The sequence below is a fragment of the Orbicella franksi genome, chromosome 7, assembly GCF_964199315.1.
Source record: "Orbicella franksi chromosome 7, jaOrbFran1.1, whole genome shotgun sequence".
Taxonomy (NCBI): domain Eukaryota; kingdom Metazoa; phylum Cnidaria; class Anthozoa; order Scleractinia; family Merulinidae; genus Orbicella; species Orbicella franksi.
The window spans coordinates 11,442,368-11,457,411 of NC_138151.1; the positions used below are offsets into that span (position 1 = coordinate 11,442,368).

General features: G+C 38.5%; 1 protein-coding gene across 4 annotated transcripts; it reads right to left on the bottom strand.

Moving 5' to 3' along the window:
- Positions 1 to 847: 847 nt before the first annotated feature.
- LOC145492230 (uncharacterized) lies at positions 848 to 13,675 on the bottom strand. Of its 4 annotated transcripts, none has more exons than XM_081471585.1 (6): positions 12,043 to 13,675; positions 8,715 to 8,839; positions 6,854 to 6,931; positions 4,612 to 4,699; positions 3,589 to 3,666; positions 848 to 2,335 (listed from the first exon to the last, which is right to left on the bottom strand). In XM_081471585.1, the coding sequence occupies exons 1-2, from the start codon at positions 12,554 to 12,556 to the stop codon at positions 8,826 to 8,828; spliced, it is 528 nt and encodes a 175-aa protein (XP_081327711.1). In that variant the 5' UTR covers positions 12,557 to 13,675; the 3' UTR covers positions 848 to 2,335; positions 3,589 to 3,666; positions 4,612 to 4,699; positions 6,854 to 6,931; positions 8,715 to 8,825. The 4 variants fall into 4 exon arrangements, with proteins under 4 accessions (XP_081327711.1, XP_081327710.1, XP_081327709.1 ...); XM_081471584.1 differs by having other exon boundaries at positions 4,612 to 4,710; XM_081471583.1 differs by having other exon boundaries at positions 4,612 to 6,931.
- Positions 13,676 to 15,044: the final 1,369 nt, after the last annotated feature.

The following is a 15,044-nucleotide window of genomic DNA, read 5'->3' on the forward strand; positions in this document are numbered from 1 at the left end:
TGCTTTTCAAGATTCAAAAGGCTGCCAACAATTTTGTAACAGTCATAACCAAAACTAGAAAGAACGGCAGCAAATTTGTCAATATTTGCATTCTGAAATTGGTATTAAAAACGTGCCTTGTCATACAAAGTTCTCGTGGCGCCTTTGCAAAACATGTTTTTCTTTGTCATTTCTTGCGTTTAAATTTCTATATGTCCAAAAGAAGTATATGATTTTTTTCTTTGATAAGCTTTGTTCAAAACAGCGAAAAATATTTTAGAAAACTTTTCAACAAGAGATTTAAAATTTCACGGTGGATTATTCTGACTTTGTTTCGACTTAACCAGTCCATACTTAACCGGCCGAAGAAATTTAGGGTTATTTTAGGAATAAACACCTTAATCCTACCAGATATTGATTATTTTGTGGTGTTTACGCCTTGGTTGTTGCACAGGAAGAGATAACGGAGCAAAAGGTCGCATCGAAAGACAAAATTAACTTATTTCAAAACTTAAACGGGTTATAAACCATCGAAATTGGGCAATTTTATGGGGGGACAATGATTGATCTGATTTTGACCGATAAGTGTATTCTTGCTCCTGTGCAACTGATCCGAAGTGTACCATCTATATTATCGTCTGACAGAGAAAGATATGAAATGGCAAGCTACAAACAGTTGCAAAAACAGTCGATTGGATATAAAATTAAACTCGGTTAGTTGAAACACTATTTCACGGTCACTTTGCGAGATTTAAAAATCCATTTTGGAATTGAATTTTATTTTGACGACTATTTGATCACTTTGCCATTTCATCTTTTTCATTTCTTGAAGAACTCTTGCATCACATCGTACAAAAACCATCGCGAAGTTCGTTGGAAAATGAAATTTGAAGGATGTTTGGCAAAAATTTATTTTTGACTGAAAAAATAAGCTTGAAATATCAAAATTGATTTTTCAACGCGAGGTGGTGCAGTAGTTTTTACGGGATTTTCTGTCAACTGTTCCATTTGAGAAATTTTTGCGATGAAACACTTTGATGGTTAACCTCTTTAAATTTTTCTCAAAAAAAGTTGTAAGGGGAAACGCTGTGCAAATTTGTTCAAATTTTCCCGCCAAAAGTCTTAGTCTTTAAACGCGAACTTTTTTCTTCACATATCTTAACTTTATTTAACTGATTTTCAATTAATTAATTAATTAATTATTGTGAAACAATAAAAATAAATGAAATGAAAAACAGCAAGTGGTGGTTGTTATTGTGTACATTATTTTAGCATTGTTAAAAAATATTTAAAAACGATAAAAATACTACAGCAAAAGAAGTCAATTACACACACGTCTTCAATATAACTTTTATTGGCTTTTTAATAATTCAAATAAAATTACAAACAATTTGAATAAGTGAACAAAATAAAAAAAATGCGCTTTTAAAAGGGCCTGGTAACTAGTCAAAATGTAGGCTATCTCTTTTACTATTTTTTGACTATGTAGGGTTGCCAAAAAGAAAAAAAATTCTGCGCTTTTGAACAGAGTCTAGCCAGAAATCAAGCATATACTGTGACTTCTGATGGGAAAAATCCAACATAGTGCAAGATTTTTCCGCCAAAAGACTCTGTATATGATTAACTCAAAACCAGACACCATTTAAAATTGCAGACTTTTTTTTCAGAGGACAGTTTTTCCATTTTTCGATTCCTTTCCTTAGCCCTTTTAAAAGCGCACCCTTTTCATCAATTCAATCAATTCGAAAACTAGACAGATTTCAGTAACTTGTGAAATAGTAGCCTCTTCCAGGCGTTCAGTCAGTTGGGGCGTAGCGCGAAAAATGGCGAGCGAAAAAACAGGAGAGAAGTGCTTTTTCTCCTCTAATTTTTCGCTGGCCGTTTTTCGCGCTGCGCACCAACTAACTGAACGCCTGGAAGAGGCCAGTGAAATAGATACGAGACAATTAGAAAGTACTTTGAACGGGTTTAATAACGAGACTTCCAGTCTGAAATTCGGGTTGCAAAAACAAATCCAGGTAATGCCAAAGTTCTACCTTAGTTTTAAAGCTACAAACTTAAAATACAATTCACGGCTTCTTCGAAAACTAGCAAGAAACGAGCCAATTTGCCAGTATTTCCAATGTCTTCTTTTGACTCTTGAGTTTTGTGTTTGTGTTGAGAAATCACTGATACGAGCTCCGCCCTAACAATCTTTCGAAAGAAACTTAGTCGAGATAAACTTTGTCTTGTAAATCTACCTTACAGTGTACTTTTAAAACGTGATCCACTGAAGAAACCTCTAAACGAAGTTCTTTGCTTTCCTTTGCTTCTTTCTCCTTGTTAATGTCGCTGCATGTACACTTGAGATAGCAGCCTGAAAGAAAGTTAATTAAAACGTCCAATTAACAATGGCTAAACTGAAACCTAAAGAACAAAATATACATACAGTGTACACTCGACTTAAGTTCGCAAATTTAAATTAGAACTCTCATCAGGATGTATGCTTGTCGTTTGGCTACATCATCATAGCAGAGATAATAGGATATACTAAGATCAACTCAAAACGCGGACAAGCAGCAACACGAAATAAGTAGCACCGGCTAAAATATAGCACTAAAATTAACCTTCATTTCCAACGTTTGCAAGCGAAAAGCTCACCAGCAAAATAGCACAATAAAAATTTCAAGGCAAAAAAAATGTTCCCGGCAAAACGGGCAAAATTTATATTTTCTTCCTGAGGATGAATTTAGGAGTGGTTAATAGTCGCCAATCTTAAAATGACTCGCAAAATGTTTGAAAATAAAAAAGCTCTCGGGTAGCTTGACATTTTTAAAGTACTTTGCCGGACGCTTATGACCAAATAGAAACAAAAATTGAAATATTTACTCAAGCAAATATCAAGACAAAGTTGTTGTCTCAAATGCAATATGCATTTATGCAGACAATATATTTCACAGTTGTTTACAAGTAATTATGGTTTTCTTTTGAAATTTTGGGCTGATCACTCATGAGGCGCATTGATACATAAGCTACTCTGAAATCCGAGGGTAAATAAAGTAATGTGTGTATGCATGTATACATGAACCAGAAATCAATTGGTCTTTAATCAAATTAGGCCCCTTTTCTCACAATTTGAATATTCATCAACAACAGTACCTCGGGCATTGCATTTGTAAGGAATGTTTGTATAACCTAACTCAACTAGTTTTCTCACTTTGAAAATAGTCCACCTCAACCTGAAATCAAAGTACATCTTGAAGTCCGCTTCAATCTTCGCAGTGTTTTGCTTGATTTCCAATCGTTTACTGAAAAACCTGTTTTTGGATGTGCTTTTGCTTATCCTATGATATTATTTTTATCATATTTAGTTAAAAAAAGTATGGATCTAGTCTCCGTGATATGCAAATTGGATATGAAATGGTATCTAACACGCATGTGCACCAGCTGACTGTGTCCAGTTAGCCATATAACAAAGGTTTCTTGAAATATTCGTACAGTGAAACAATAACATCTCCATTTGCTTAAATTCTTTGCCTGCATTGTGTACTATTACACTTATTCATTTCCTATTACCTGCACCATCACGTGATTAAAAACCCTTCCTTTTAAAAGAAAATTGTGACTTACCTAATAAGGAATCTAGTGTCTCAATTTGATTCTTTTCCCTCTTGAGTCTCAGCATAGTGTTTGTTTTTTTTCCGTGTCCTATCAAGTAAGAATTAGGAAATGTTCTAACCTTTATGACATTCTTGGTTTCATGTCTTAGTTTAGAAACTACACAAAAATAGACCAATTTTTTGTTCCATTTTAACCCTACTAAGGCAAATTTCGACAATAAAGGTATAGTCAAGTCTGCACCAGGCCAAGTGGTGCAAACCACTCCAGCTTATCCAGGTCTCTGTCGCACTAAGTGATAAGCGCATTTCTGTTGCACCTGGATGGGATGCTGGTCTGTCACAGGGTTAGGAACCAGTACTTATTTGTACAACTACAAGTGTGGACAAAAGTCCTTGAGACACTGATGTAATGCAACAAATTATCGGTGTTTTTCAACTGAAGTTTGAAAAAGCACTGCTATCCTTGTAATGTGTTGCTGTTCCCCTCTCCGTATCCAATACTGTTACAATGTTGAAACTCAGGAGATATGGTAGGTACCAGTTTTAAACAGTGTATGTGGGGTGGGGGGAGAGGCTTGGCAGGTGAAGTTGTATTAAATAAACCTTCACCTGCCTAGTGCAACTGTTTGTCCAGGTTGTGTGCAAAAGCCTAAAAGTGCAAATTTGTCCAAAGACTTTTGTTTATGATTGTAGCTGGAGAGAAGTAGTGTGAAATTTAAGTACGCAATGCAGAGACCCTTACAATTGGCTCAAAACTAGACTTGATGTGCAGTCCAGTACACTAACTGTGTTCCTCCTCACACACAAAAATACTCCTCAACAACAGTACCCCAGACATTGCAGTCTTAAAGAATTTTTGTACACCCTACTCCTGAAGGGCTAAGGTATACAGCCACATAACAATGCTTGTTGAAATAGCTGAGTAGTAGTGAAACAATAACATCTCTATTCGTTTTAATTTTCTGCTTGAGTTGTGCACAATTATTCCTGGTACATGTACATGATATCAAACATAAATAAAATTGCGACTGACCTGCTATGGGATCCAAGGTCTCAATTTGATTCTTTCTCCTCTCGAGTCTCAGCACATAGCTCTTTTCCTTTGCATCTCTGTTCTGTACCTAATGAGAAACTGAAAATGTTTTTACCTTTGAGGAATTCCTTGATCTCTCAAGTTTTACAAACTACACAATTTAAAAATAAGTCATTAGAAGTTTGGACCTCACTTGGGGGAGTTTCAACGAAGAAGGTAAGGTAAAGTCTTCATCAGGCCATCAGTGATCCAAACTGCCAAACCTTACCCCAGTTTCTGTAACATCAATTGATAAGACATCTTTTTCCACTCCCCCTGCCCCCTTAAATGGGATGCCTGATCATTACAGGGTTAGCCCCAGTATGAAATTCACCCAGTACCCATTTGTATATCTGGGTGAAGGGAGACACTGTGAGAGTAACATGTCATGTTCAAAAACACAATGCAGTGAGCTGTCAAACATAACTTCTCTATTTGTTTTAATTTCCTGCCTGTCTTGTGTGCCACTATTCCTAGCACAGGTAAAGTAAAGTTACTGATGACCACTCCAATAAAACACAAAGACCCACCTGATATCATATCAGGTGAGTCTTTGTGTTTTATTGGAGTGGTCATCAGTAACTTTACTTTACCGCTTTCAAGAAGAGGAATAATTCCTCTTCTTGAAAGCGCTTTATCCTTAATGGTGATGTAAAATCTGAAGGTGTGGGATTTGACACACCACTTTACACCAAGAACATGGTCAATACGGCAGGGCTGTCAATAAGGGTCATAACACATAACACCTGTTATGGCTGAGTATGTTTGATGGATCGTTGATGTTATGGGTCAACTGGCCTGTGGTTGATACAATTCACCCATAAAGTAACAAGTTTGCTACGGGTGTGAGAATCAAGGCTACAGGTGAATTAAAACTTAATAACAGCCCTGATGGGGTGGCTCACTGAAGTTTAGATCCGACCTTTTAACATTTTTGAACTGTTGTTCTTCAGCAATGGACTGAAGGGCATTCTGTTGCTTGCAGATGAACGTTGTAAGATTAAATCCACCTTTAGTGCATGCTTGACGGCAGAGGAATTCCTTTGATTTGTTCCTTGGCTATGGTTTCTGCACTGACAGAACAGAGGTAGTCATCTGTGGAGCGCATTGTACTTGCAACAGCACTCCCACATATTTTTCCGTTATCATTTGCTGTCCTTTGTTGGGCATAGTTGGAGCAGCTTGGGGAAGAGATAGCTCCAAAAGGGCATACAGCCTTTCAATATTCCACAAGGCCCTTGGAGTAGTAGCTGCCCTGCAGCTTGGAACAATGATCTCCTCGGGTTTTTCAGGATGGTACATGCCATGATGGGGATGGTCCATGTGCATTACTGGGATCTGTCTTCAGGGTGTCTTGAGGAACCTTCCCTGCATAACCTTACATGATTATTTTGTTGACACATACTACATAATCCTTCCAATACATGCTGCTGTTTCTTCCTCATCCAGTAATGTTAATTTGTGTTGATGCCGATTGGAACAGTCTTTAATTAAGTGTTGTAAAACCAAAACCAAGCCAATTACCGGTACATACCAATTAGACTACTCAGTGAATCTCAAACCGTGAAACCAAAAACAAAACCAAAGGAATTGCCTGATTACTTTCAACAATCAATTGAAAACTGCTGTATAAGCATCTTGAAATTAAGAACTAGATTGTGTAACATTGCACAAACTATCTACCGACTCCAAAACCTCTGTCAGCCAACATTTCTGTGGTCAAGACAGAAAGCATTTACTGTAAAATTTGTGAAACCAAAGTTCTCAGGGTTGTCATAACTTGTAACACCTATTGAGGCCGAGGTATGATTGATGGTGGATGGAACCTTGACATTACAAGTGAACTTCCCCATTGTCTATAAAATTCACCCACAAGTCATGGTCCAAGTCTGTTACAAGTGTAGAGATACAGAAAACAGATGACCCAGACTTTACTGACAGCACTGGTTAGATGCCATTTATTTTTTTAAGTATAGTCAATATAGACACTCTCTGTGGTGCCATTTTGAAATCCCATTTAGCAAAGAAAACATGTTAAGCATCACAGGATACTAACACAGGCAAACATACTTTTTGCTCAGTGTTTGCATGGGCTGAGGGTCAAACAAGACAGATATTTTAATACACCTAGAAGCAGCTTGTCACTCAGAAAATAACTCATCCATCCTTTGCACACCTTTTAATAACTTTTGTTATCACTTACCTACTAATCATACTTTCTATGTTGATAACATGTCCTGTCTTCAAAATCTAGGCTCCTTTCAGTTTGACGTGTTTCATTCTAACAAACAATGTACATATGAGGTGACTCTTAAAGTAAGTTACATTACATACATTTATTAGATACATTTATAATTAAACAATTAGTCAGTATTGTGCCCTGCACCCTGAATGCGCATATGTTATTGAGCTATTAGAATTCAAAACTAGCTATAACAAAATTCATCATTCAATGCGTAGTCACTTAATTGCAGGTATCCAGTCACAACTAAATTTTGTAATAGACCTTTCCCCCACGCATTCCAACAAACATTAGTGCTGAGTCGAGGTCAGGGTGGACTAAAATACAGCAAATGTATGAAAATGTCCACCCTAACCTCACTTTGATACTATTGTTCATAAGCACGGAAGTGGAATGCAGGGGGGGGAGGGGGAGCTAAAGAAGAATGTGTGGACGATTTTTTTTTGGAGGGGGGGCATGCTTGGGAATTTTTATTTAATTTCTCTATAGTGACAGAGAATACTATTGTAACGATAAAACTATCACTTTTTTCCACATCTTCAGTGATGTTGCTATCAGGTCTCAAAATTCACCATCACTAAATTGAAATATCATAGACTGTTATGCTACTGATATCAACCTTTAACTACCACAAATAAGCCAGAATAAAGAGACATTCAACAAAACTTGCAATTGGAATGCTCCACGAGCTGTGAAACCTGATATCAAAAGATGGACTTTGCGCTGATTGAGATAAAATCAGGGCGTACATTAACAGGAGAAACAATAACTTCATGATCTTCCAAAGATCAAGGTTGAAACTAATTAACAATTTGTTTGAGAATCGTCTTATAAACTAAACCCAGTTATTACTTTGAATCGAAATTGACCAATTACGAAACTACACATTTTCCAGAGAGGTCTGCATGAAAAAGAAGCCAATTAAAAGATGTTTACCTCTGCTGGCACAAGTTAGATGCAAAAAAATATTTCATAATTGTAATGACTAATACTTAATTCTATTTATCTGCGCGTTTGTCTTTGCCAGTAACTATGGTCACTTTCGCATAAACAATTTTTTGCTATTTTTGGCTCTGTTATTTTTGTTAAATTATTTTTTAATTTACTTTTATTTTTGCAAAAAAATGGGGGGGCTAAAGCTCCCCCAGCCCCTCCCTCTGTGCGGTCTCTGGGATACCTATGCTATTCACACATCACTTATACATGGCTTGGGTTTTACTGCAGCTTTCTTCTTAATGTTTCCTACAGTGTTAAAACTTATGGAAAACACTACTGAATTTTTTGCTCAAAAGAAGTTTTGAAAGACTCTTTTAATCTTGAAATATGTTACTCATGGGATAATTAGTTATCAGCCCTTTGTCCTGTATGCTCATTTGATTTGAAATTACTCACACCATTGCATCCTAAATTGTGCTTCACTCAGTCACATTACATATGGATTATTGACCAACCATGAGGTCAAGATGGCTGAATATTGGCCAAGTTTTTGTTTTTGGTTTTTTTTTTCTTTGCACATTTACGGACCAAAACAGAGTCTATGTCCATAACCACACAAAAAAGAACAAAGCCAATATTCAGCCATCTTGACCAAACTAGGAATCATTTATATATGAGCAAAGAACAAAGTTTTCTTGTGGGACTCAGCATATAAACCTCGAGTGGCAGGATAGTGCCATCTTGCCTGCTGGTGCTGGGGTAGCCAATCACAGCACAGGATTTGGTTTATCTTGCTTCTCTTATCTTGTTGCTGTGAGGGTGATTTTTGACCATCTGCAGAAACGTTTTTCTTATAAAGAAGTTCAGTTCAAAATGTTTTGCCCACCTGTGGAAACCAGTCGCTCTCCTGCTGAAAACGCTGATAAAAGCCATACAATTTTGCTTCCAACTGGATTCAATATGCACAGCTACTTGATCTTGAATTGGACGCTATTTGTTATGAAGACCAACCTGGTGATCAAACCAAAACTAAATTACTTTTGACATTCAATGTATTGAAAACCGTTCTATGTGCTGGCTGTTGCTGTCAGACTGTGGCATTGAAGCCCTTATGGAGAATCATGAAGCCCTATATGAAGTGTTAGAGTCGTTGCCATGTGCTCACCTAAAAACGCTTCCTTCCACTTGCATTAACTTCTGCAAGCCACTTTTCAATTTGAAGGAATAAATCGTACTTATGATAATATAAGAACAAGCCACAGAAGAGCAAATAATTTTTTAAAAAAATAGAAAAACGCCAAAATGTTTTACCTTGCATGTAAAGATACGTACAACACCCGCCATATTTTTGAAGACGTCATGCTTCTCGACACGTGATCTTAGAGTGCTTACAGTGTATGATGGGATACGTTCAGACGTCTCCCGTCTTTCAGACGTCTTTCTCGCCTAGTAAAGAGACCACCAGCAGCTCTCTCCTCCGCAGAGGTTCGAAAGGTTCGTTATAGAAATCCACTGAGAGATGCAAAGTCGAATGGATCGATCAGGCGCAGAACGGAGAACGGAGAACGCCCTCACGTAATCCTGTGTCTGCACCCATATCGTTCAGCGTATTCTCTCCACCCGAAAAAACCCCGGAGCCTCTCCAGGAGAGAGCGCCAGCAGCGCAACCCAGCTAATCGTATGAAGTTGGTCCCAGCTCATGGCTCGTGTCAGGAGCCCATCACTAGGGGCGCTTACCATTAGTCAGAACTGGCCGGCCAAGCCGGTCAGTTCGCAAATGGTACACGTCAGTCCGTAGAACTGGTTCTGGCCGAAATGGCCCTGCTCTTTGACTAATGGTAAGCGCCCTAGGATTGTGGCACTACAATACAAAGCCTATGTCACGGCATTTTTACAGACCGGTCTATTTTTAGGGTTCTTTTCCCGCGAAGTAGGTCAGTTCCGGTCTACACGAGCGTGCATCGGTAAGGAAAAAATGGCTTACCCTACTACATCAGGACGTCAGTAAGAAATTAAGTCTGTTCTTGTGATTGGTCACTGAGGTTCTTGCGAGGATCTGAATTCGCGGTAAATGCAACTAAAAATAGATCGGTCTGTGAAATGCCGTGACAGGAATATGGGGTAGTTGAACGCTCCTATTGATGGGCTCCTGCTCGTGTGCGACGACCTGACTGACGTCATTAGTTGCAATAGATAAAGGGAACAGGGGAACAGTAGGAATAGAGGATCAGAAGAACACTAAGAACGCTAAGAAGTGGCAGCAGGAACATAACAGTAGGAACGGAAGGATAGGTAGGAACGTTAGAAGTAGTAGGAAAAGAGTAACAGAGGAACAGTAGAAACAGTAAGAACAGAGGAGCAATAAAAGTAGGAACAGTGGAACATTTGGAACAGTGGAACAGTTGGAACAGTTGGAACAGTGGAACAGTGGAACAGTGGAACAGTTGGAACAGAGGAACAGTTGGAACAGAGGAACAGAGGAACAGTAGGAACAAACAGTAACAACATTAGGAACAGAGGAACAGAGGACCAGAGGATCAGTAACAACAGTAGGAACAGAGGAACAGAGGAACAGAGGATCATTAGGAACAAAGGAACAGTAGGAACAGAGGAACAATAGGAACAGAGGATCGGTAACAACAGTAGGAACAGAGGAACAGAGGAACAATAGGAACAGAGGAACAGTAGGAACAGAGGAACAGTAGGAACAGAGGAACAGTTGGAACAGAGGAACAATAGGAAAAGAGGAACAGAGGAACAGAAGAACAGTGAGAACTCTGGGAAGTGAAAATAGGAACAGTGGGAACAGTAGGATAGGTAGGAACGTTAAGAGTAGTAGGAAGAGAGTAACAGAGGAACAGTACGATTAGTAAGAACAGAGGAACAATAACAACAGTAGGAAATATAGGAACAGAGGAACAGTACAGTAGGATAGGTAGGAACGTTAGGAGTAGTAGGAAGACAGTAACAGAGTAACAGTAGGATTAGTAAGAACAAAGGAACAGTAACAAAAGTAGGAACAATATAGGAACAGAGGAACAGTCGCAATCGTAAGAACAGAGGAACAGAGGAACAGTAGGATGAGAGGAACAGTAGAAACAGTAGGAACAGAGTAACACCCTCCCAAGATCAAGGTTTGATTGTATAGGCTCAAGTAACGTACAGTAAGGCTTGATAACGGCAACTAAGGCACTCTACCTCAAGGGAAGGTATCGTTTATGCCACGAGCCGTTGTGGAATATCCATCGCCAAGAGATTATCAAGGTAATCTCTTGCAATCGCTTATATATGACTGAATTTATGAAAACCGTGTTAAGACGTGTTAAGCACCAAAATGGCTAACTGTACTTTGATTTCACAACTCCAAAAGGCCTTAAAATCACTCAAAGCGAGGAAAAAAAAAAAAGAGAGAGAAGACAGCAAGAAAAGGAAGATAACAGAGTGGAGGGAAAAAAAAGACTGACATTCCTTTCAATTTTTGTACCGTCTACTTTGTCTGCAGAAAGAAAACAAGAAGCCACATTCCCCCATTAGCTGAGGAAAAAACAACAGAACATACCTGCCCATTCACCAAAAAAATGAATAGACGAAAGTCTAAACACCAGAAATTTAATACTTAATTTTGACGATTAATTTTCCCAATCCGTGTACACAGTATTGTTTGCAAACCGAAAATACTGTTGAACGCACTAGGTCTCAGCAGAACATGTCCACCATTTATTCCGTTTTGTTTTGTTTTTTCTTTTTTTTTTCTTCTAAAATCAAGAATCATGAATACTAAACGAGTACGCCTTAACTTTGGTACAAATCTGATTGCTTCTGATGACTTATACTGCTTCTGTGCGGCTTGAGGTGTCGCGTTAAAAGTACGTGTAATAATTGTAGGCGATGACGGAGAGACTCTGACAAAACGAAAACGCAAAATTGCCTGTGGGAAAAAAACGCCAAACACAGGAAGGTCTAAAGTATTTTGCACTGCCTTCATTATAATATAAGTCAACTGAACTGAGAACAGATTGACATTCGTGTTGGAAGACTACCCTAACAAGTCTAACAAATGAGGGTTTGTACAGGCAATACTTTTTTTATTATCAAGATCCGGCTTCAAGGAATAATATCGGTTTATGAGTTCCCGCTTAAAGTCATCGGTCGTTATACTATAATCAGTGGTCATCATCTTCTGCTGTATTGAGGTAAACGCGATCAAGATCTACCTTGTCGTGGGACTTCTCCAAGCATTCTGTTAAAATGCTCCCTTGAAACGAAATTGTTGTTAGCTCTTTCGCTGAATTGATCACGGTACTTTTCAAGGGGTGACTCCACATCCTCTGAGGACCTCATCGTTTGTGTTGCACAGGAGTCTCTTGCAGAACATGGTTGTATAATTTTAACAGGCCATCGCTTTGCAGATTTTCCATCACGGTTACGAAAGGACCAGGGCAGAACTCCAGGCCAGGATAATACTCTGTTTGCAATGGAGTTGTTGTCTGCCTTCTTGCTTCCTGGTTCCAGACTTCCAAGCTGAATGAGTAATGTTATGGACATTATCTTTACATCTTCCGTAGGACAAACCTGCGAAAATACGCTCTCAGTGTCAGTAGTGGAAGGAAAATCATTTTTTCTCATCTGATGACTCCTGTCGTAAACTTTACAACTTATCAAATGCTCGATTCCTCGAGTTGCGGATAAACGATTTTCGTAAGTGGCTGCCATCCGTTTTGGTACCATCTAGTTCATTACCATTATTTGTATCCATAATAACGGAGTCCAAAAATGAACATTTCACGTGGCTGCTTAAGAGTTGTAATCCTATTAAAGTGTAATTCAAAATTGTTATCACTAACATTGAATTTTTTCAAAGTGTATATGACACGAATTTTTTTTACCCAGTGTTTATTTCTTTGAAATATGCAACAACGAAATCAGGTTTAGACATGACGAAAAAAAAATTCGTTTCTCCCTGCCGCCCGAAATGGGTTTCTGCTCATATGCTTAAAACAGCTTTGATCTTCCTAGAATAACTATAAAAATCTCCCGCTTATCGCTAGTCCGGTTTTCACTCCATTGCCTGTTCAACGTCTCCGCAATTGAGCCCGGGAATTGCTCGAAAGCTTGATCGCCATCGACGTCCGATGACATCGTCACCACATCGCTTACTTCGTGACAAAAGGAGTATATTCCCTCATAAACCAATCTCTGGAAGACAGACATAAAATGTCAATCTGGAGTTCAAGTAGAAGTCTCAGTTACTAAATACTTGTCCGTCATTTTCCCACAGACAGCATGGAGACTGGAGTTGACAAGCATTGGATAAACTGGGGCAATATGGCTGCTTCTGTAATGAGTATTTGGAATCCGGCCATATCGCTCAAAACTTGGTGATTTACATTATCACACAATATTTTCAAATTAAATTCACTAAAGGATGATGGTAGTAAGTCTAAAGAAAATTTACAAGTCTGCGATGAAAGTCTGTTTGATAAACTGAAACTAGTAGAAAGCTCTGCCCTAGGAAGTTAATGCCGACATGGTTCTCAATAGATTTTTCCACAGGCGCCCGACACAGCATTACAGGTTGTGCCGGAAAAGCGAGGCCCGGATGGCTTAGCCTCTGGGGGAACATTTTGAAATTGTAGGTTCGCAAAGACGGATGCGATTTCTTGCTTTCTGGGACCAAAGTGTTCTATTAAAGTACTTGATTCAGTAGAGGAACGACTACACAACGACTTACGTTATAAAACTTGTTCACATGCAGTGTTAAAATACGTATAAAACATTGCTAGTAAACAGCGATAAATTAATTAAAACAACTATTGAACTTATAAGCCTTACGATTAAAAAAAGAGAACTAACTTTTACCCAAAGCAAGAAAATACATACCAAAGATTACTAATAAAAGACATATTGAAAGAGACATCAGCTGACTTTGATTAAGACTGAAAGACAAAATCACACTTTACAGAAAGACTTTGTTTGCAATACCCATAGACTTACAATACTATCATCTGATAAACAGTGTACTCGACTATTAAGATGACTTCCGCTAAGATTGAGGAAACGTCAAACAAACAAACAAACAAACAAACAAACAAACAAACAAACAAACAACAATCTTTCCCAAGAGTCAAGACTATGATCGCAATGGATCGACGAATTACACTATTGAAACTCCTGGTTGAAAACTGTTCACTGTTCGTTTACCTCCGAGTGCAAGACCAGCGGCAGCTTCAGCACAAAATTTCTGTTTTAGATTTCTAGAGAATATTTGACACTTTTAAATGCCTTTTGAGCCTTATATCTAATTTATCAAATGTCACGCATCTTATGAGTTTTTTGCTCATTCCTACTGCGGTCATTTAGACACTTCGAAATTTCTTTGCCTGTTCAAGAAATGCGGAGTGATAACAGAGAGAAACACAGCACAAACATTCGCGGCGCCATCGGTAATTCCCATACTATTAAGTACAGTCAGGAGCCAATCACCCATGGGCTCCTGGTACAGTGGAATCCCGATTTCCGTCGAACCCTGATTTTTTCCAGCGTCTCGATAACTCGAACCAAACGTCATTTCCTCTCCTCAGTCGAACACTGTAATTTTACCTCCCATTTCTTGAACTATCCGATTTTTCGAAACAATGTTCGTTTCCCTTGGAGGTTGGAAAAATCGGGATTTAAGCTCACATAAAAATAAGTAACAATAAACCTGATAGTAGAAATCCAGCTGTGAATCATGATTTTAAAATGTTGAGTGGAGGTAAGCCTGTAGCTGTTTTCAAGAGGGAGGGGAGAAATATTTTCGGCGTTTATCTACGTTCCTGCAACAAAGCAGAACCAGTGGCTTCCCTGAGCGCTCCACCCTCTTTGATTCAGGGCCCACCACTGCTGTCAAGAAAGGGTCAGGCCTTTTGTCTTTCGTGCTTGCGGGAGTTTCGACAGAATAAGGTAAGCAATAGCCCACAATTTTCAATTCTTTCGTCATTATTCCAGTTTCTTTTTGTTTCATTATGATTTGAAAGTTCTTTTTTTATTTTCTTTCATGCATGAACCATTATTTTTCTCGAGATTATCTTCGATTGAACGTCAAGTTTGCCCGTCAAAGCATGTAGCGTGACACAGTTCGTGAAAAAGATGTAAAGCCTGGATGATCGCCAGTTGGCTTTAGCGCAAGATTGATTCCCAAATTCCAGATTTTCCGTTGAAAAATAACAGATTAGTT

Coding starts and splice junctions, on each gene's coding strand:
- LOC145492230 (XM_081471585.1), bottom strand. CDS start 12,556: ATGGTACCAAAACGGATGGCAGCCACTTACGAAAATCGTTTATCCGCA.